The sequence below is a fragment of the Nyctereutes procyonoides genome, unplaced genomic scaffold (assembly GCF_905146905.1).
Source record: "Nyctereutes procyonoides isolate TBG_1078 unplaced genomic scaffold, NYPRO_anot_genome, whole genome shotgun sequence".
In the NCBI taxonomy this organism is placed as follows: Eukaryota; Metazoa; Chordata; class Mammalia; order Carnivora; family Canidae; genus Nyctereutes; species Nyctereutes procyonoides.
The window spans coordinates 39,097,579-39,121,384 of NW_026575125.1; the positions used below are offsets into that span (position 1 = coordinate 39,097,579).

A 23,806-nucleotide genomic window follows, 5' to 3' on the forward strand; every position below is an offset into this window, starting at 1 on the left:
ATCATGATGAAGTAGAGTAAGAAGCCAGATTTTAAAGTAAAAGCTTACTAATAAGATCTATAGAATGTTTCCAAAGTACATGGGTGATGGTGGCAGTGATGATGGTTATTTGCACATGTGTATGATTGTTTTTTATGAAGCTGTTTTCAGCTGCATAGTTTTAACTAGTCATCAGAACTCTCGAGACTGACATCCCCTGTTTCCTGCTTAGAATTCAAAACAGCAGCAGAGACCATTCTGTTTTTCACTTTGCCTCAGAAACCAAAGTTCCTAACACTTCATAGCTCCCATAGTGTGGACTTAGGTGACTTGATGTCAACTCCACCTTCCATTTACCTGTTAGAGATTTCTTGGTACTCAAGGAAGAAGGGCTTAAATAGCCTTTAGTGAAATGAAATTAAAAGTTAATGCATATAAGTGTTACTTAAAAGGAGCTTTGGATTTCATTTGGATCTTTGAAAAATCAATTGAAGGCAGTAATACTGATCGATCTTTGAATAAGGTATTCAGTACTTAACTATAATTAATTTCACTCACTTTACATATAGTAGTTCTAATTGCACAAGAAAGTAAGTTTGGATGCAGTGTGAATGAGCCTGTTCTAAGAAGTTTTGACCTTGTTTTCCATCCTTATTAAAAAGACTTATTAAAGTATATGACCCATTTGCATTATTTTTTCTTATTTCAGAAATAATTTGAATTTCCTAATGGGTTCTTGGTGGCCCAACCTTGAAGATCTTTATGAAGCAAATGTTCCAGTGTATAGGTTTATTCAGCGACCTGGAGATTTGGTCTGGATAAATGCAGGCACTGTTCATTGGGTTCAGGCTATTGGCTGGTGCAACAACATTGCTTGGAATGTTGGTCCACTTACAGGTATTTTAAAGAATATGCTAAAAAAAAAAAAAAAGTTCAATTTATAAGGGATTGTCACTGATAGTTTTTTTTTTTTTTTTCTTGGAATGTAACTCAATAGAAACTGGAAGAAGAGTTGTGTCTCCTTGAATAAAATTTTAATTTGTGGTACAAGAAATTAAATTGAGGTTAATAGGTAGAAATCCAAGACCATGGATCTCAGCAAATAACAAATTTATATCTTTATATACAAGGAATATATACTTCTAATAATTCTTAGAGTGCTTGGTTTTGTTTCATAAAGGAAACCCTTTATGGGAGAAGGCAAAGTAGTGTGGTTATTCATTCTTTCAAATTTTTCTTTTATCTGGTATGTCGTATGAATAGCCCTATTATGTCAAAATCTGTTTGAATTATGCCTGCCTTCAGGCAGTTGATAATTCAGATTAAGAATATGGCCTTTGGAGCCAGAAAGACCTGGATTAGGACCAGGACCTGGCTCTTGCAACTTTGGGCAAGTTATATAACCTCTCTGGGCCTCAATTTCTTCATCTGTATAACGGGAATAATAAAATTAATAAGGTAATAATAAAAATTAAATGAGATAATATATAAAAATAGCTCAGCACAATGCCTGGCATATAGTTCTAGTAAGCACTCTTTATGTGTTCACTACTATTATTATTGTCATAGTTATCAAACAAAAATTATTTTTGTAATGTTTTGAAGTTTTCAGAATTGATATTGATATCATCTGAGAAGGTGATAATGGTAACTTCATATCTTTTGGTACTTTGAGTTGCTTTATAACTGTTTTTTTTTTCCTAGCCTGCCAGTATAAATTGGCAGTGGAACGGTACGAATGGAACAAATTGCAAAGTGTGAAGTCAATAGTACCCATGGTTCATCTTTCCTGGAATATGGCACGAAATATCAAGGTCTCAGATCCAAAGCTTTTTGAAATGATTAAGTAAGTGCTTTCTAAAACTGCTGTAGTCCCTCTCTTTTTTGGGGAGTGTTAATTATTTAGTACTTCCCCCTCACCAATAGAATTATGCTGACATCACAACAAAATGGTCCAGAAGTCTAATAAAATGTAATTCGAGAATCCACACGTTAAAAGTATTTTTCCCTTCCAAATAATCTGTACATTATGGTACAAACAGGAATGAAGACACACATGATTCTAAACCAGTAGAATCACAGACCTGTGCTTCCCCACTACCCTCTGAGCCACCTGATTCCTAGGCAGATTTGAGTTTAAATATTGAAAGACTGCCCTTAGTATCAGGGGGAGAGAATGGCAACACAAAATAATTGCTGGTACAGATAAATTAGCATTTAATATAGTGACTTAACAGGGCAATTTTTTAATTGTTTTAATGAAATCATCCATCTTATAATTATCCCTTTTCTTAGCTATTTTAAACATCTAATACAAGTTATTTGAATATATATATATATCCCAGTAAGCATCTCATTTATTGTCAGTTTCTATCTTAGCTATTTTTTAAATATATTTAGAAGTAATATTTTCAAACAGTGCTATATAGCAGTATTTCCCTAAACTATCTTCTACCACTGCTGCACCTACCCTGAAAAGATGGAAGATTCTGGTCAAAAAATACGGAAAATGATGAATTAGATAAAGTTTTTTATAAGTTCTTTATTTTGTTAGTTTTTGTAAAATGTTGTAGAGACTATATAAGTATTGGTTTGTTTTGTGAGTGGTGAAGGAGGAGGGTTATATAATGTATTTCCCAAACTTATTTGTTTGACCAGTATCTTTTAAAGAATTGATCTCCTTAAAAACTCAGTTTGGAATACACTGCTTTATATTTACTGATAAAATAAGTTTTCATCTTTGTTAAAGTAGTACTTATACTAAGTATTTCTCCTGCAGCTATATTTGGTCAGCATATGTTGTTTTCAAAATACTGTCTTTTGAAAGTAGTCCTATCTTAATAAAATGATTTCAAACCTAAGTCCAAAACTTCAAACAGAAATTCTGTGGCCAAGATAACACACCTGGGCAATCCAACGATATAGTCTTTTGTCAATTGCAGTATTTTAACTGGTGTGTGGGCAAAAGTAGCAGGGTCGAGACAAGAGGTAACAAAACCCAAATCACAGCAAATGTAGAAATCTTTTCTTTTTTAATTTAAATTCAGTTAATTAACATATAGTGTATTACTGGTTTCAGTGGTAGTGGTCAGTGATTCATCAGTCTTATTTAATACCCTGTGCTCATTACATCACATGATGTACAAATCCTTTTAAAAAGTTGGAACTTGGGCAGCCCCTGTGGCGCAGCGGTTTAGCGCCGCCTGCAGCCCAGGGCGTGATCCTGGAGACCCTGGATCGAGTCCCATGTCAGGCTCTCTGTATGATGCCTGCTTCTCCCTCTGCCTGTGTCTCTGCCTCTCTCTCTCTGTCTCTATGAATAAATAAATAAAATCTTTTAAAAAATAAAAAGTTGGAACTTGGGTACCATATTCTATAAATGTAATTAGTAGTGGTGTGTGAAAGGTTCTCTTTCCATTTATCTTATTATATCTGACAGTGGTACCTTGCTCTGAAGAGCAAGTTCAGGGTTACTTTTGAGGAAAAAAATTATTTAAAGTCACTGAAGGTTTAGTAAGTTTGAGATAGGCATAAACTAGAGGTTAATTCAGATCACCTGAAGGTACAGGGGTGGTACAGCATAGACACCACTTCTGTAATAGTTATATAGATTGAAGGTGACTCATTATATTTTAGATTGACTAGAATTTTATAATTGGAAAGGATTTTTAAGGTCATTTAGTCAAAACTTCTAAGTGTAGTAATCCATTCTAGCCTCCATAATTTGTGGCCATCCAGCAACTTGTTGAACGTTCTCATTACCTGACTGTAATTCTTGAAAGCTCTTTATAAATTGGCCTAAAATCTACCTGTCATTTGGTCCTAATTCTCTAAATATGTTTGGGATTTATGTAGAATATATCCCATTCAACAAGTGTTTGAGAACCAACTCTGTGCAGTGTTTATTTTAAAACCCCTCCTCTCAGGGGACTTAAGTTCTAGTGGAACAATTCAGAGAGGACCACCAGATGGATGAATAAATGACTAACAAGTGGTATGAGTAAGATAAAATGAATAATATTTGGGTGGTGGGGGGTGGGAGTGCTGCTTTTTCTACAGTAGTCAAGGCAAGTGTCTGAGAAAATGAGTTTTGTGCTTAGACCTAAATACTGAGATGGTGTCAACCAAGGACCTAGGAGTAGAACATTTCAGGCCTGAATGGCTTTGGCATATTTGTAGGACAGAAAAGCCAGTATATAGCAGAATGAGAGAAAGAAAGGGGGGTTGCAGTAAGCTCCACAAAGTAATAAGCAAGAACCAGATTAGGCATCGACTTTTAGGACATGGTAAGCAGTTTATATGTTAGTTCTGGGTGTTACAGGTTACCGTTAGAGGATTGTAAGCAGAAGACAGATGGGTTCTGATTTAAACTTTAAGAAAATGAATCTGGTTGCTTTGTAGAGAATGGATTCCAAGGGGCAAGGTTGGAAAGGGGGGTGGGTGGACAGTTAGAAGGCAGTTGCAACGGGACAGACCAACCTAGACAGATACTGACCCATGGGTGCAGAGAGACGGATCAAACTAGGGTCTATGTTGGAGCTGAAGCTCCCAGAACTTGCTCATACTTTGCAGGGTGGGCGGTGGGGGGGGGAAGTGGTAAGAAGGAAAAAGGAATCAAGGGAAGATCATTGTCCTATTCTGTTCTTCTTCCTACCTGGTCTTCATTAATTTAAACACCTCTCACCTCTTTCATCTTTTCCATCCTTCCACCCCTATCATCCTTGTCATCCTTCTAAACTCCTTCCAGTTTATCATTATCCCTCTTAACATTTGAACTGTTGGGCCTTAACACTCATATTCATCTGTTTTTATAAAGTTGTTTTGTTGAAATGGGATGCACACAATTTGGATGTTTTTCAACTTAAAATCACCCATGATACTGATTTGTTCCTCATACCTACCTTATTTGTTTAACCGAAATGGACTTTCTTACTCATTTTACTCCCATTTTTACTCTGTACTAAAAAATGTTCAGTCACTTGAATCTTTATTGTATTGTGTTTCTCATTATATTAAGAATTCTGCTCCCAGCTTGAGTTGTCATGAGATGTGATAACAAGGTACTTTTTCATCACACTGATTGAAAATGTTCACTATAAATTCACACCCCTAAGCCTTGCTTTGTAAACTTCCCTCTTAAAACATAGTCATTCATCTATTACTAAAAAATGTACTTTTCACCAGCCAACGTTGTTCCCTTTCATTTGTACTTTCTTTAATTTAATGAATATTTGCTGACTGTATACAATGCTCTGGGCTAGGCACTGAGAAGGTATGTGTGTCTTCATCTGTCTGTATCTGATATAGGTCTTTTTTTTTTTTTTTTTATTTTATTTATTTATGATAGGCACACAGTGAGAGAGAGAGAGGCAGAAACACAGGCAGGGAGGGAGAAGCAGTCTCCATGCACCGGGAGCCCGACGTGGGATTCGATCCTGGGTCTCCAGGATCGCGCCCTGGGCCAAAGGCAGGCGCCAAACCGCTGCGCCACCCAGGGATCCCTGTATCTGATATAGGTCTTGTCTCGAAGTAAAAGTGCATATAAATAGATAGATTGAAAGATTAGAAGAAATACGTTGACAGATCTCCACTGGATTCTTTCCAGCTCCATAGAATCAGAAAAGTCTGTGTATTCTGGGAAGCAGGTAATTTGTGTGAAAGGTAAAGCTGTGGAGGCAGGGAGAGGACAGAGGAATAACACCTAAGGCCAGTTTAAGACCAAACTTTTGTGCCATCAGGAAGATGCTTCAGTTCATCCACAAAGTAATGTGTACCATGTCTCTTTCAGCCCAGCACCGTCACATTTTCCTCCAGGGGAATAAATCCCTTTCCTTCACTTGAGCATCAGGCAGGATAGTTGGCTTATATAGAGAGGCCCTGTTGTACTAACGATTACGATCATACTCGGCATGTTAAGCCTCTTACTCTGTGAGAGGCTCAGGGGATCTCCTAGATCCCCTAGAGGACCAGTAAATACATACTCCAGATCATCTTTTCTTTTCCCTGCTCTCATTCTGTCCCCCAGCACCTACCTCTTTACTCCGCTCTCCTGACTTCTTTCCTACTGGGTATTTGCATGATCTTAAAGACATATATGATACAACTGTGCTATGTTTGTGCTGGTAAAGTCTGGCTTGAGGACGACGTGTGTGATGAGTAGTAGAATAAGATACATTTGTGAAAATTCTTAGTGGCAATTCATGCATTGTGTGCCAAACCTAAGTCCATTCTGTTAGAGAACTTTTGATGGGTTTTTAACTAGTATGATCTAATTTGGGTTTCATAAAGTTCTTTCTAGCAGTTAAATAAACAGAATAAGCTTTTGGATGATAAGAGAAAGGAGTGAATCAAAGATAGTTTGGGTTTTCAAGTCTGAGTTCTAGATGGTTTTATTAATGCTAGTTAATAAATTGAGTTTGTGGGGTGGTGTGTGGGTGGCTCAGTTGGTTAAGTGTCTGACTCTTGATTTCAGCTCAGGTCATGATCTTGGATTCCTGAGATCGAGCCTCATATTGGGCTCTGAGCTCAGTGGGGAGCCTGCTTAAGATTCTCTCTCTTCCTCTCCATCTGCACCACCACCACTACTCATGAGCTCTCTATATGTAAATAAAAATAATAATTTGAGTTTGGTACTTAGCTGAGCACTAAGAAAAGTGCTTCCCAGATTTTATCGGAGTCATACGTCTCAGCATCCAAAGATCACCGTTGGTTAGAGCCAAGATTAAATGCCCATAGCTGTCTTGTACAAAAGCTACTTGTATATATCTGTGGCACAGAACTTCATTTTGGGGAGGTGGCAAGTTTGAGAAACTGATAAAATAGTTGGATAGAGCTATTTAGCAGAAGCTGTAGGAAATACAGAACTCTAGAGAACAAAGTTAGAGCTGATAGACTAGGGGGTCTTTTATCTAGCAGTTTGTGATTGCCTTGAGAGAAAGAAGAGGGGAGGAGTTAGGGACAGAACTTAGAGGAATATGTCTATTTAAAAAAAGCAAATAGTGAACCAAATAAAGGTCAGAAGACAGCATGAGGAATATATCGTTGCAGTAATAGAGAGAGGGGGATCTTTTTCTACAAGCTCAATTGTGCTGTAAAATTATACCCACATCATTGCTTTGTTCCTCAAACCTAGTATTCTGCCAACAAAGGAAATGGTATTGGTTTGTTCTGGCTTGTGAGCTATGCTAATTCTTAAGTAATGGTTCTCTCTTGACATTTCTTTCCTTGGCCTTGAGTCTTTTTCTTCATCTCCTGTCCCTTCCACCATACATAGCAATTTGGCTTTCTACCTTGAATATGCCCGTTACTTCTCTTGCTGAGGTTACTGGTGACCAACTAAGCTAAACATACAAAGGCACAAATGCAGACTTTCTTTAAAATCCTCCATTTGGTGTGGCTCAACCTGGCTCAGTCAGTAGAGCACATGACTCTTAATCTCAGGGTTGTGAGTTCGAGCCCCACTTCGAGCATAGAGATGACCTAAAATCCTCCATTTGTACCTCAAATCTGACTCCCACTTACCTTGTCAGCCATTTCTCCCACTGCTGCCTCTAGATGTGTGCTTGAACTTTCCATTTATCTTTGCTACTCTTTTTTGTATTTTAAAACATCTTTAAGGGCAGCCCCGGTGGCACAGCGGTTTGGCGCCATCTTCAGCCCAGGGCGTGATCCTGGAGACCCAGGATCAAGTCCCACGTCAGGCTCCCTGCATGGAGCCTGCTTCTCCCTCTGCCTGTGTCTCTGCCTCTCTCTCTCTCTCTCTCTCTCTCTCTCTGTCTCTCAAGAATAAATAAGTAAAATCTTAAAAAAAAAAATCTTTAATATGAACTACAATTTTTACACCTCCCCTTTTTTTTCTCCTTGTTTGAATTATCTTTCAGTAAGGGATTAATTCAGTATACATTGGACATGTGAATTGTAGGCTATTTTAAAAGAAAAAAAATTACCAGCTCTGTGTAAGAAGTGGAATGAACAAAGATAGTCCTCTTCCTTAACTTCCTCCCTGAATTATTGTTTGTAATTCTAAATACTATGAATCAACAATGCATAATTTTTGGATCTTTGTAGTTAAGTGTTAATCAAAAACAATGTAAATGAAATTTACCTTGTGCCTTTATATCCCCTCACTTATTCACTCACCCAGTTCTTTTCATGCTTTCATATTTGTTTGATATTTATTGTGAACGGAGTTGTGCTGTGTTACTGTGCTGAGAAAAAGGGATTTAATCACTTCTTAAGCTGCTTATAATAAATGGGGAAATAGTCAATGCATTAAAATATGTGATCTTTGCTCTTGAAGATAGGTTTAAAAAAATGGGAGAGCACAGAGGAAGGCGCTTCTCAGATGGGGGAACATTAAAGAAGGGCCTCACGGAAGTAGTAGTACTATAGCTCCATAGTCCTTTATCCTAAACACCTTAGGCCAAATGTGATTTGATATTCAGAATTCTTTGGGTTTAGAAAGGTACTACAATGCATATATGATATATTTTGTCTTCTAGTAGGGTCTATGGCAATATTCTGGAATCAAACACATTAATATTTCTCTGCAAAAACAGTCACCCTGATGAGATAAGCAAAAACTATAAAAAGCCCCAGGTCAAGTTTCAACACCAAGGCAATTGATGCAGAATTTGTGAAAAATTTGTGGGAGTGCAGTAAGTAATAGACCATGTACCTCTTTTGGCACCGAGTGACTTAATAATGGGAGAATTATCTTCTCCTATGTAAGCTATTAATTCCTCATTATCATTTAGAGAATGAATTACCTGTAGTTATTTCAACAAGTCAGCATTACTCTTGCTTTTATTTTCTTTGCACTTTCCAAATTCATGTTGGGTCTTTCAGAGTCCTGCAATACCATAAAGTACTTTATCTGAGTAAGTCATATCATAATCTCTTTAAATTTCTACATCCTAGTTGTTTTACTAAAATACAGTAATCTTCATAGTCTGCTTCACGTTTTTCCAAATACCTCTTGCATTGGCATGAGTCAAAAGAATATTCATTATCTTGATTACTTCTTTCATTGTATGATGCATTCAATTGACTTGAAAAGTTAACAGCCTAACTCCTTAGAAAAATTTTAATGGGGATCCCTGGGTGGCGCAGCGGTTTGGCGCTTGCCTTTGGCCCAGGGCGCGATCCTGGAGAACCGGGATCGAATCCCACGTCGGGCTCCCGGTGCGTGGAGCCTGCTTCTCCCTCTGCCTATGTCTCTGCCTCTCTCTCTCTCACTGTGTGACTATCGTAAATAAATAAAAATTTAAAAAAAAAAGAAAAAGAAAAAGAAAAATTTTAATGGAAGCTTAGTGAAAAACTCTTTTGATTTCCTTTAAGTGCTTAAATGAACATAAACTTTTCCCTGCATACCCCATATATTAAAGTGAACTTAGTTTCTCCTTCTTTATACGAAACTTTTTAAGTTTTTTTTTCAGGTTTAAGCCTTATTTGTTCATATTAGCTGAAGAGTATGGATTTTAACTTCTATTGCTAAAAATTTCAGGTAGACTTCACACTGGCAGCAATTGCCAGTGGGAATCCTTTAGAATTTTAAATCTTTTAGGGGCGCCTGGGTGGCTCAGTTGGTTAAGTGTCCAACTCTTGATTCCAGCGCAGGTGATGATCTCTGGGTTGTGAGATTGAGCCCTGTGTCCAACTCTGCTGGACGTGGAGCCTGCTTAAGATTCTCTCTCTCCCCCTCTGCTCTCTCCTTCCACACGCTCTCTCTTTCTCTCTAAAAAAGAGAATTTTATATCTTTTTAATAATCAAATTTGCATATTAACTCACTTGGCAGCAAGATGAAGCAATAAATGGAGGACATATCTGGTAGAATAAATGAGAAAGTAGTTGCTGCAATTCAGACAAGAGGAGGGACAAAGGTTAGAGGGTAAAATAGACTATACTTGGTGATCGTTGGGTGGTGGAAGTGAGAGGGAAATCTGTACTGCTGAGGCTTTGCCTTGGGTAGGTAGTGGGACATTTGTGCTTGTTAATGAAAACTAGGGGTCAAGGAAGAAGAAAGGAAATGAGTTAGGTGTGGGGAGTGATTCCTAGCTTGGTTGACTTTAGGCATGCAGAACTTTAATTCTTCCTGTGATGTTTTAGTGGGGATCTCTGTTAGTAGCCAGATGACTGTATGGCTCTATTGCTTAGAAAAGGAGTCTGGTACACACATTTGTTACAGCTTTCAGCTAACAGGTAGCCCTCCTAAGGTGTTAGCTGTTAAGTTTTCTGAACCATTAGCTTTTTTTTTTTTTAAGATTTTATTTATTTATTCATGTGAGACACACAGAGAGGCAGAGACATAGGCAGGGGGAGAAGCAGGGAGAGAAGCAGGTGGAGAAGAAGGCTCTCTGCTGGGAGCCTGATGCAGGACTCTATCCCAGGGTCCCAGGATCACCACCTGAGCCAAAGGCAGATGCTCAATCACTGAGCCACCCAAGTGCTCCCACCATTAGCTATTTTTAAAATAGAACTGTGCCCACACAAAGAAATGAAATGAGAAAGACTTTAAATGTAAGGCTATTATTGATCTTTTCCTTTAACTCGTTGAACTGTTGACAGTTTTTCTATGTTACTACCTTACTCTCTTTTAAAATATATCAAATTTGCATGTAATGCATTGCTGTATGCCGCACTCCCAAACTTGTTTATACTTTTTCCTCCAACTTTTTATTTTGTAATTTTAAAAATCTACCAAAAAGGTTTAGTACTGTGAATGCCTGTATAATCTCATCTAGAGTCAACAGATAAGTTTTTGCCACATTCACTTAGCAGTCTCCACATATGCATATGCACAGTTTGACTGAGTCATATGCAAAAGTAATTTGCAAACATTATGACATGACCCCAAGTGCTTCAACCTGCATCTCTTAAGAATAAGGATATTCTTATGTAACCAAAGTACTATTTAACATATGTAAGAATTAGCTAATATACAATCTACATTTGAAATTCCCCAACTGCGCTGAAATGTATTTTTGTAGCTCTTACCTCTCCCTGCCCCACCAGCTCCTATGCTGACATTGTATTCAGTATGTAGTCATTGTGTCTTTAGTCTCTGAAATTTTTTTACATGATTTATTTCCTTCCTTCCTTCCTTCCTTCCTTCCTTCCTTCCTTCCTTCCTTCCTTCCTCTCTCTCTCTCTCTTTCGTTTTTTTTTTTTTGTTTGTTTTTTTTTGTTTTTTTTTTTTTTTGAAGAGGGCAGACCTTTGTGTTACACAAGAGTTCCACATTCTGGATTTGTTTTCTCAGAATTTCATTTGGGTTGTACATTTTTGAGAACTATTGAACATACTTAGTTTTAGTAAACCCCTATCCCACTCCAGTTTAAATTATGTCATAGGTAAGTCTTAAGTGAATGAAGGTACTTTAAAACCTAAAATTAAAAGGGTGGGGAGATTATTGCTGCTGATTATCCATCTTCATCATAGTATACAGTTTTTACTCTTGGTTTTAATTTAAACTAGTCGATTGAGAGCTAAGAGAAACCTCATTGTTTGAAAATTCATGATTCCCATTTTCAAATATTTGAGGTACATTTCTTTGGCCTACATTTTCTCCCTGTGGAGTGCTAAGGCTCTTCTTAGCTTCACTTTCATAAGACTCATATTTTCATTATGTTTTAGCATTGAAGTATTCCTTTTAACAGGACCCTTGAAAGGAATCAAATAATAGTGTAGCAAGTGAGCTCTGGAGACTGTTGATTCTGATTAGATTTCCCTGTAGATAACAGGCTTTCACAATACATAGATTCCTTTAGATGCAGTTGAATGGTTTAATCTCAATAGCAGATAAGGCCAAGTCCAACAAATATGATATAAACTGTTGCAATCATGTTGGGCTATTAGCAAGTTAATGTAATGATAGTATGTTTTTAATACGTCGGAAACTGGTTTCTTCACGACCTATTTTGTTAGTTCCGCTTTAATCGCTGTGAGGGTAAGTAGTTCAGTACATTTTCACATGTCAAAAACAGAATGCCAAAGATCCTATTTTCCTCTGAAAAGTTCAATCTTAGGAAATCTCCGATTTAGGAGGAGCATATCAGATAGTATGCTAAGGAACAGAAGGTTAATTTTCAGAATATACATTCTCTTATCAACCTCCCTGCAATCTGCTAGGTAATTATATGTTCTAAAAATACTAATACCTTATAAGCCAGTACTTGAAATATATTTTCTGAAATTTTCTGTAGTATCAAGTCCATTGAAAACCACTTCCCACAAACTTAATAAGTTCCTGTCAAATCATTTTGTCATACTTTTGACCACTTATAATGCACTGTTTTTAGAGATATTTTTAAATGTACCATTTTATATGCACAATATTAATGCTTTATGTACTTTTCTCTGTGCCTTTTGTGTATAAGTAATCATTATATGTTCATTATTTGCCTTTCCTTTGTAATTTTCCTAAGTTTTAGGTTCTATACTATTTATTATCTCTGTGAAATACAGAGAGGGCAGCACTATGTAGTTGTTTGGAGTCCAGTCTGCCTTCAAATTTCAGCTGCTCCATTTATTGGTAGGAGGGGGACCATGGGCAAACTATCAAACTTATTGGTCTTTATTTCCTTTTCTGAAAAAGGGGAATAATAATTGTATCTTTCTAATATAACTTTTGTTAAGTATTATATGGGTCCTAGCATAGGGTAAGCACTCAGTAAATGGTGGCTGTAGTTATAATTATTAATACTAATATCAGTTATAGTAATCTCAGTCACCTTCTGTTTTTCAAGTATAATACTCATGGACATAGTGCAGTGGTTCTCAGTGGTGGGTAGTTTTGCCTCCTCCTGGCGCCTTCCTCAGAGGACATAGGGCAGCATCAATATTTGAATGGGAGGGGTGCTATGGATATCTTGTGGGTAGAAGCTAGGGATACTGCTAAGCATCCCGTAATGCACAGGACAGCCTCTCTCAACAGAGAATTATCCAGCCCAAAATAACAATAATACCTTGATTGAGAAATCCTGACCTAATGGAATCTAGACTAAGCACCTTTTAAATAATCTGTCTTATGTTCTTTTTGGTGTAATTGTTGCACTTTTAGTTGGCACTCATTGCACAACTCTTTTCAAATGAAGAACTTCAGTTTAGGGGCTCCTGAGTGGCTCAATCAGTTAAGCATCTGCCTTCGGCTCAGGTCGTGATCTCAGGGTTCTGGGATTGAGCCCCATGTTGGCTCCCTGCCTAGTGGGGAGCCTATTTCTCCCTCTCCCTCTGCCTGCCACTTCCCCCTGCTTGTGCACATGTGCATGCTCTCTCTCAAATAAATAAATAAATAAATAAATAAATAAATAAATAAAACCTTTTTTAAAAAATTTAAAAACTTCAGTTTAGGAATCATGTAATTACTCTAACACAGTTTAAGAATTTGACATGTTGAATTTTAAATATTGATCACTAACTTCCAGGCACTAATCTAAGCACTTTTATATACCACATGTAATTCTCATAATAGCAGTATTAGTTGCATCTTTTTGCAGTGAGGAAACAAGCACAGAGAATATGAAGTATGTGTGGAGCTGGGATTTGAACCCAAGCAATCTAGCTCTATAATCTGCTCTTATCCATCTGTCTCCCTTGCAGTTTTCTTTCTGTGGTCTCTTAAGACTTTTTTCATAAAAATGTGATTCATGAAGTTGGTATCTTACTGATGTCCATTGAAGAATAATGCTACAAATTTTAGACATTGTTTATAATTTCATTATAAAAGTAAGAGGAAGTAAGAGGTTTGCACTGGTTCTTCTTTCTCTGATCATAAAAATCACCTGAGACTAAGATTTCTAGTCTGTTTCTAACAAGTAAATTCAGAGCTCTATGGGAAGAACCCTGAGAATCTCTTTCACAGTGGCCTATATGAATCCTCTGATCAAGCAAGTCCCTGACATCCTAGACTAGATTAGATTTCTTAAAGCTAATAAAATTTTTCTTTTCCTTTTTTTGGGTGCATATTTTAGATTACTACCCTATCTATATAATATAAACTTTATCACAAGCACAGAGAGAGGTTTTGAATATATGTTAAAGTATTAACTCCCTTTTCTCTTTGATTCCCATTTTTATATGAATAAGTGAGGTATGAGCCAGCTCTTTGGTAATATCCAGTTGGCCTAATAATTGAATAAGAGGGTATAGCCACAAAGACCAGTCCATAGTGTAGATCCTAATACTCTTGTCCTGGGGCTGCATCTTCTAAAATATCACTGAGTTAAATATATAGTGTTTTGTGAGAACACTGAATAAAAAAAAAAATCTAAAAATTCTAAAACTCTGCATCTTCATGGTTAACATTTGCTTTCATGCTTGATTTTTCCATCCAAGAGTTTAAAATTTTTGAGATACTCATTTTTATCATTGACTGAGACCTTGATTTTCAGCCATGTGTTTGGTTTAAATGAAATAAAATGTCTTACTGACATTCAGACACTCACTGTTGTCATAGGGGAATGAAACCCTTGAGTGACAGGTGACAAGTGTGTTTCAAGGGCTCACACATTGGCTCACTTTTCCTGTATGGCTCTTTCAGTAAGAGAGATTGGTCAGGGCAGGACACCTCTTGGTGTACTTTAGTTTGTAGACCATCTACTTCTTAGTGGCTAAGACTGTTACCATAAAGACTTATATCAAGTTAACCCATGTTTCATCTGTCTCCACACTGGTATTTGGGAACTAACTTTGGAAACTTAGTCAAGCTGCCCCTGGGGATGTCTGAGTAGTCCCTGGTGTTGTCTTAAATTTGACATAATGTACTATCACTGTGGCTTTATTCTTTTATTCTCCTGCCCCAGGAACCCCATCCCAAAATTAAAATCTGGTAGCAACAGTTGTTTGTTCCCTAAGTGATCCCTATACTAGCTTTGTTTTTGGCATTCCCTCTGCTTGAAAGATGCCTTCCTCTCACCTCCCCTTCTTGCTCACATCTAAATTGACAACTTCTTTATGAAAACTTCTGTGATTTCCCATCTCTCCTCAACTGAAGATGAGCCTCTCCTTCCTTTTAGCATTCATGGCATACTTTTATCTATTTATCTTTTGCCCGTTGTATTGATTTGTATTATTGTACATGATCATTTGTCCATCTATTGTCTCCAGTTTTCTTATTCTGATATTTCAAGTATATTTGCACTTCTATGCCCTGTGTAAAGCTGTTCACTAAAATTCCATCCCTCTTGTGGTTCCATGTTTGCAGATGGGTCTTTGGGTGGATTAGATTCTACTGTGTAACTTCAAATACAGCATGTCCTTAGTCAGCCTCTCCCTTGTGGTTGTCTTCAAGCCAAAGCTGTCTTTAATACCCCCTGCCTTTTGGTGTAGTTTTTCATCCGAACAGCTAAACACAGGGCCTTTAAACCAGACTTATCCTTAAAAGTCACAGAATTCTCTGCTTGTCTAGCTCCTGAAATAATTTCTGACCTTGTTCCTAAAATGTATTTATTAAAAATAGCATCTTCTGTCTTCTACATTTTTACACTTTTTGCTAGTGATTTATTGTTTTGTTTTTAACAAGTCGCATTCTTAATTGCTATAAGGTAAATTTATTAAAACTCAGCTAAACTAAAATGAAGAGGAAATGACTCATATTTTTTAGCTCTTTGGTATACTCAAATGTTGTCTATGCATAAAATCAAGGCCTGAGATTAACCAAAGCAGAACCAGATGACTGTTAAGTCTTGAGTAGTATATCTGTATCTTCCCTAGGCATCCTTTCCCCAGATGTTTTTATTTTCTATTTATTTTTCCCTGCCCTTTGGTTGAATCACACCCTTTCTGTAGGATCTGCTCATTGCTATAGACTCCAAAAGAGCCTGTGTCTCTCTCAATTCTCCTTCTGTTCCAACTGCTACCTTTTGAAAAAGAGAAAACAAAAATGTTTACTGTTAAGGAAAAAAACCAAAGGGCAAAGGGGAAACCACAATTTGGTTATTTGTTGTCAGATCACATTAGTTGAGCTGACAGTTTTCTAAGATTCCAGTGTCTCACAAAATAAAAATTCTGGAGCTGATTCCAGAAGTAGCATACTCAAGGTTTAGTATTTACTCTTAATATAACCCTAGCTCTAACCCTTTATTTTTTTGTAGGAAAACATATATACTAATTGCCTTTTTCTGCATAAAACTACCAAACAAGCCATAAGTTATAAACTACAATCTAACTGCCAAAGTAATTAGTAGCATTGGACATAAAAGTTCATTCGCTGAGTAGAGTGGAGTAAGGCTCACAGAACCGAGGCTCTGTGTTTGAAACCCAAAAACAAATGGTGTTGACTAACCTTCAAGAATCTTCTCTTCAGGGATCCCTGGGTGGCGCAGCGGTTTGGCGCCTGCCTTTGGCCCAGGGCGCGATCCTGGAGACCCGGGATCGAATCCCATGTCGGGCTCCCGGTGCATGGAGACTGCTTCTCCCTCTGCCTCTGCCTCTCTCTCTCTGTAACTGTCATAAATAAATAAAAAATTAAAAAAAAATTTAAAAAAAAAATTTAAAAAAAAAAAAAAGAATCTTCTCTTCAAAAGAGATGAGGGGGAGCAGGCAGGTAAAAGATAGGAAGACCAGAAAGAAGAAAGTACAGTGTGAGATAGTGAGAGGGGAGGCTTAAGATTTTGTTTTCATAAACCCCTAGCCCAGCCACTTAAAAATTAGCTTTATGACATCAGACAAATTTAGCTTCCCTGAGCCCTCATTTGGTCATTGGTAGGATGGAGATGAGAGTGTCTCTGGCACAAGGCTGGTAAGAGGCCTTCATGGCATAACATGTCTGAAGCACCTAATACCATGCTTCCTGTTTCTTATTTTTTATTATTTATGTACTTTATTGTATTATTTTATTATTTTTCCTTGTCTATTTTCTCACATGAGAGCATAGTGGAGTCTGCAAATCTTCCAAAGGTATCTGCAAAGTTTAGGCATTACTTTCCTGTGAAAAAGACCTTATTTTGAAACCCTGATTGGGAAACTTGTTTAGTTAGATTGGTAGCTTCAGAGGGGAGTTGTGCATGTAACACGGGAAGGGGAAAAGGGGAGGACCAGGTACTACTGTTCAAGAGCTGGCAGCATAGTCTAGAATTCTATCCTCTCTTTTTACCATGATCTGATTTTTTACTTGCTACCTCCTCGACACATTTTCACACATACATACACACACACACACAAACACACACATAACTGCAGCCCTACCTTTGACTTGCAAACTACAATCTAACACATTATTTTGTTTTTAAATAAGTTAAACCCAAGAATAGCCTAAGCCAAATTAAGAGTGAAATACTTTGACTAGGATACTGAAAGGATCTGTCTTATAACTGTAAAGTTGCTATAAAGTTGCTATTGTTTAAGGTTTGTTAATTAACAAGTTTAGGGATATTTTCAGTTATCTTTTTTTATCTTGGCTTAATTTACATGGGTTCGGAATAAGTAATGATACTTTGTAACTTAGGAGATAGCAAGGAAATATGTTATTATCATGCTTTAAATTTTACTTGTTAAGTAATCAAATGTTTATTGAGCACCTACTATATGCCAGGCACTGTCCTAGGCAGTGAATAAAACAAAAACTTTTGCTCTCAGTCAGTTGCTAAATTCATTTCCTTTTCATTTAGGATATTTTCATTGTCCGCATTTTAGAGCTGAAAAGTGCCTTAAAGACCATCTAGTCCAACCTCTCTTTCAAATGGAGAACCTGAGCCACTAATTCACAGGAGAGTAAGAGACTTTAGCAGACAAGTCCAAGTAATGACAGCAAATTAGGAAAATCACGAATTGTGAGAATTCAATATATTGTTAGCATCATAAGTATGAATTTAGAAAAGGTATAAATTATAAGAAGAGTTCACTTGTGTTAATATAAATGAAAGATTCTACTATATTAGCCTCAAGTTAAAATCAAGTTATGTCTTTTTTCTTTAGCACTGTAATGAAACCAATTTTGTGTCGTATAGCAACTAAATCTATAACTGGTTTTCTTTGTATAGACTCAAGTTTCAAAAGCAGCTGTACAGGTGATGCTATTTATGAGTAATAGGTAGTGCTGACAGAAATAATGTGCCTTCCTGCCTTAATAGAATCATAGCAGTTGAGATCTGGAATTTAGACCCCTTATATCAAGGATAAGGACATTGACTCCCAAAGAGGTTAAGTGACTTGCCCAAATAAGAGCCAAATTAGCTACTACTATTTAAGCAAGGAGTCAGGTTTTTTATATTAAAATCACTGTATTTTGATATTCAGATATCAATTAATTTTCAGCTTTAAATGATCTCATATTGTTATCGTCAGACTCGCTGAGCATTGGCCTTATTTTTTAAATAAGAGAAAATCTGGGAAATTGACCAAAAAAAAAAAAAAAAAAAGACAAAGTCACAGATGGCTAGAACCAAGTCTCCAGGAGTATATCTTTTATACGAAAGATATACAGTATTCTGTTGCTGGTCACAAATAATTTTTCCCCCATAATAGGTATTGTCTTCTGAGAACTCTGAAGCAATGTCAGACATTGAGGGAAGCTCTCATTGCTGCAGGAAAAGAGATTATATGGCATGGGCGGACAAAAGAAGAACCAGCGCATTACTGTAGCATTTGTGAGGTAAGTATTGTTATCCAGGGTTGTTTTATAAAGCTTCTTACCTCTCTACTTTTGTTTTCTACTTAGTTACTTTTATTTAAAATATATTTAAACTCCTATGTCCTGCATCTTCCTGAAATTGACATTGTGTTCAGTCTTGTTATTTTCTTGTTACTTCACTATTATATTAAAATTTAATCTCATGACCTGCTATTTCACTAACAATGAATTAACTCTAAAAGTAATTACAACAGTCATTTATCTGGTAGATATTTAACAAATGATAATCATCAAGAAGTTTAGTCTTGAGATTTTAAACTGGGAATAATCCAGATGTAGGCAGATGACAGTAAACTGGATGTAGATCGATATAGCCCCAGGCAGATCAGTGCTCACACCTCTCTGGTGCAGTTCATTATACATTGGTCAGTCTTCTGTGGCCAAAGTTTGCAAGAGAAGCAGAAACAAATAAAATATAATACCTGTTCTGAAGGAGCTTACATTCTACTTGGAGAAGACAAATTATAAACAACTAATTGTAATGTACATGGACTGGTTGAATACAGAGTTGTCTTACTGTTATGATAACACTAAGGGGAAAAATAACCTAATATTCCCTTCTAGTGTTGGCATAAGATTTACAAAAGTATTAACATTTGAGTCCATCCTGGAAGGATGAGTATGACTTCAGTGGGCTAAAAAATGATGAGAGTTAGAGGTGGAGTGAATGTTGTTTTGAGCTGTAGGCACAACATGGGAAATGAAATGGCTTATTCAGACGAGCATAAGTAGTCTGGTGTGGCTGGAACATGGACTATGCAAATTCTACTTACAAGTGTAGGTGGTAGGAAACTGTTGCAGAACATCTCAAATGATTTTAAGGAACTTGATATTTATTCTGAGGTCATTGAAGCCATCAAAAGATATTGAGCAGGCAGCCACATTGGATATGTGTTTGAAAGAGAAATGTGAAATCTTTAAAAAAAAAAAAATGAAAGAGAAATGTGATTGGACAGAATGGAGATAGGAAACTATTGCAGTGGTTTTAAGAAAGAGTTGTTATCTGAAGGCCTATGTGAGATTGCAGTGGGGATATTAAAGGAGGAGAGGAATTCAAAAATATTTAGAAGATAAAATATTGTTACCAGACAGCCTATTACGTAGTAGAAGTGAGGGACAGGGTGAAGAATGCTCACAAATTTTCTAGCTCAGATGACTAGGTTCGTGTTGTTGCCCGTTGATAGTAATGGTAAAATGATGAATGCTGGGATTTTGAATTAACACACTGTACAAAGAAGATAATGAGGTCATGAGAGTTTTCTGTCATTGAATAAATGCAAGGATATGCCAAAGCCAGAGATATTAATGATCCATTCCAAACCTTGAAATTCTGTATTCTGACATTGACTATTCTTTGAAATGGTTGAATCCATCTCTTCTAATGTTGTGCAGCCTGGCCAAAGTTAATCTTTGGGAGATCAGATAGAGTCTGGTTAGGTGTGTTATACCTTAAAAAAAAAAAAAAAAAAAAAAAAAAAAGAATGTATAAGCTTTTCAGAATGACTCCTATCCCTACAGTGTTACTTCTTTTTCCACCTGAACCATAACAGCTCATCAATCTTTCTGTAAAAGGTAGAGCTATTATTTCTAAAATCATGCTATACTCATGAATATACCTTTTGTGTGTACTCCTATTCCTTAACATGAGGCTTATAGCTGAACACTCACTGTCACTTACCTGTCAGTTTCCTCATCTGTAAAATAATCAGATTATATACTATTTAATAAGTGTGTTTTGAGGATTGTCTAAGCACTGCGACATGCTCTAGAGTTGCAAAAGTGAGTAAAATGTAGTCTTCATCTTTGAGGAGCTCCGTCTATGAAAGAAGACTGATACCCATACACAGTGCTTCATGATGAGTATTGTAACATAAGTAAACAGAAAATAACAATCCCTTTCTTCTGACTGTATGTCATTGTTTTGGATTTAAAACAAAAATAGGCTGACTTACCAGGCGCCTGGGTGGCTCAGCGGTTGAGTGTCTGCCTTTGATTCAGGGCATGATCCTGGGGTCCTGGTATTGCGTTCCACATCAGTCCTCCTTGCAGGAAAGCCTGCTTCTCCTTTTGCCTGTCTCTGTGTCTCTCATGAATAAATAAATAAAATCTAAAAAAAAAAAAAGCTGACCTAGACTAACTTTTAAATTAGGCTTTTGCCAGTGGTTGTAAAGAGTATGCCATTCCTTTAAGTCAGTTCCCTGAATATCCATTACCACCCATGTCTTTGGGTTTGGTGCAATAGAAAGCTGGCCTATTAAAGATTCTCGAACATGGCTGTATTTGTCTTAGTACCTACTCTTAACCAGAGATCACTGTCCACAATTCCATGTAAAGTAGAATTCTGTGATTATACTAAAACAGTACAATAAATAAATACCACTATCACTATTACTCTTTTTTTCTTGCGTAAAATAGGTGGAGGTTTTTGATCTGCTTTTTGTCACAAATGAGAGCAATTCTCGAAAGACCTACATAGTGCATTGCCAAGACTGTGCACGAAAAACAAGTGGAAACCTGGAAAATTTTGTGGTGCTAGAACAGTATAAAATGGAGGACCTGATGCAAGTCTATGACCAATTTACATTAGTAAGTGAAATCAGCATGTGAGTACATACTTAGCTGGATAGGGAAGCAGCAGTGTTTGTTCTGCCACCTGATAAGTAGGAGGTAATGAAATATCTAAATTTTCCTTTTGCTTGTTAGATATTGCATGAGGAAAATTCATATCATCCCCCCCTCCTTCACTTCCAAGTATTTATTCCCATGAAATGGCGTATTTCATTTTCACTTTTCTTCCTGGGCAAGTCAAAGCTTAACTAATGTCACCATAATTACATTACAGAATCTTTCTGTGCTTTTAGAACACTATTATATCCTTTATGCCATTTGATTTCAGTTGATAAAATGTATACATAGGTTATTAGTGTCCACAAAATGAATTAGTAAGTGTGGTCTTAAATAGACTTCTGCTTTTAGAGCTAATTATATGTATTTAAAATTTTGTCCTTGTCAGAAGTATTAACCTCATAGGAATATTTGATGGAGCGTAACTTCCTGGTACGTTATATAACCTTAATGAAATTCAAGTATACTTACAAATATTATACAGTTTTTAATTTTTAAACAGCAGATGCTTAGGGGGAAGCATTTCACTTTAGTACATCAATAGTTTCATGAATAGAAACACAGATATAATTTATGAATTGTTGATTTCTTCCAGTACTTTTCTCTACGTATGTGATTAGAAACTGAATTACTAAAATTTTAGCTCCTATTTTCACTTAAATGGTCTTCAAGATTGCTTGAAGAAGAAAATTATCTGGGCTATGTTAAACATGATATATTGTCTCATTGAGATAGCTTCTGAAGCCAGTCACTAATGAAATTATAATTGATTTGTGAAAATCATTTTCCACAAGCCTTTTTTATTTTGGAAGCAGTCTGAAAAGTGGTCACCCTAATAACATCCTAAGAGTTTTTGACTAATTGGTGAAGTACAGAAAAATGTAGGCACACTGAGTAGAATAATGGTCTCAGACCCTTAGGAAAACTGGCCACGGGGGAAACAGTACAGGGACGTTTTAAGTTCACATTGTGTAGCAAGCTTTTAAACTTTCTTGAGAATTGTTACTTTCCCTACCTTCATAAGCAGACTATGTTTAGCCTTGAGCTCGGGAACACTATTAACAGTTGTGTATACCAAAGTAACACACCTTTTATTTTCAGGCTCCTCCATTACCATCCTCCTCATCTTGATATTGTTCCATGGACATTAAATGAGACCTTTTCTGCTATTCAGGAAGTAACTCAGTTCTGCACCACTGGTTTTTGTAGCTATCTCGTAAGGCTGCTGGCTGAAAACTGTGTCTATGCAACCTTCCAAGTGCGAAGTGTCAACCAACTGGACAGGGGAGAGCACTGCTCCTAATCCAGGACTCTCACAAAGCTGATCAGCTGTACTTCAGACAAAAAAAAATAATAATAATAAATTCCATGTTTTGTATATATCTGACAAAACTGGCAACATCATACAGACTACTGACTTGAAAACAACCTCTTTTATATTTCTCTATTTCTGGGCTGATGAATTGGTTTTCAACTATCTTTTCCCCTTCACAATTTTCCTTGGAAAAAAATACTAGCCTAGCCAGTCATTTCTTTGTAAGGTAGTTAGCAATTTTAAGTCTTTCTTTGGTCAACTTTTTTTTAATGTGAAAAGTTAGGTAAGGAACTTTTTTACTGCTTTTATGTTTTTCTGTCTTGTTTTGAAACCATGATGGTTATTACACTTTTGGTTCGTAAATAAAATGTTTAAAAATTAACAGCCAAGTCACAAAGATAATGGATTGCACATAGACTAAGGAATAAACTTCAGATTTGTGATTTTTGTTTCTAATCTTGATGTAAATTTACACTATTTATAAATACATATTTATTGCTTGAAAATATTTGTGAATGGAATGCTGTTATTTTTTCCAGATTTACCTGCCATTGAAATTTTAAGGAGTTCTGTAATTTCAAACACTACTCCTATTACATTTTCTATGTGTAAATAAAACTGCTTAGCATTGTACAGAAACTTTTATTAAAATTGTTTAATGTTTAAAGAGTTTTCTATTGTTTGAGTTTTAAAAAGACTTTATGTACAGTGCCCAGTTTTTGTTCATTTTTCAAATCTGACTATATATATTTTATATATACTTATGTATGTATATATAATATATATAGAAATCTGGATATATATGTATAAAGATTTAGAACTTAAATTTTTCTCGTTTTAAGTTTCACATCTATGGTAGATTTTTGAGGTGTCTACTGTAAACTATTGCTTACAAAAGTATGATTATTTTTAAAGAAATATATATGGTATGTATCTTCAAGACTTAAAATGTCAGACTGGTTTATTGTTAAGTTGCAATAACTGCAATGATAGACCAATAAACAATTGCTGCCAAAACGTAGTATAATAGTAGAAAACAAATAGTGATTGAACTTAAGGTTTTAAAGGGAATGTTACATGGGCTTGATAAATCTTGTACATCACTAAGTAGAGTTTTATATGGAAGAAAGTTTCAGATGAAGGGCTCTATTTTAGAATGCAAATAAATTAAGAGACTTATTTTTTAATGTTAGGCAATTTTGAAATTTCATGCTTTTCTGCTTGCATGACATGATTGGGGTAAGGGGGGAGAGTCTACAA

The 23,806-nt window shown here is 36.3% G+C and overlaps 1 protein-coding gene across 5 annotated transcripts in view; it reads left to right on the plus strand.

Annotated features, from left to right (window-relative positions):
• KDM6A (lysine demethylase 6A) overlaps positions 1-23,279 on the plus strand; it is a 213,745-nt gene extending 190,466 nt beyond the window's left edge. For all 5 annotated transcript variants that reach the window (XM_055337661.1, XM_055337662.1, XM_055337665.1 and 2 more), the window contains 5 exons: positions 689-876; positions 1,684-1,825; positions 18,441-18,567; positions 21,022-21,192; positions 22,333-23,279. In XM_055337661.1, coding sequence (XP_055193636.1) covers positions 689-876; positions 1,684-1,825; positions 18,441-18,567; positions 21,022-21,192; positions 22,333-22,362 — 658 coding nt within the window. In that variant the 3' untranslated portion in view covers positions 22,363-23,279. The remainder of the gene's footprint in view (positions 1-688; positions 877-1,683; positions 1,826-18,440; positions 18,568-21,021; positions 21,193-22,332) is intronic.
• Positions 23,280-23,806: the final 527 nt, after the last annotated feature.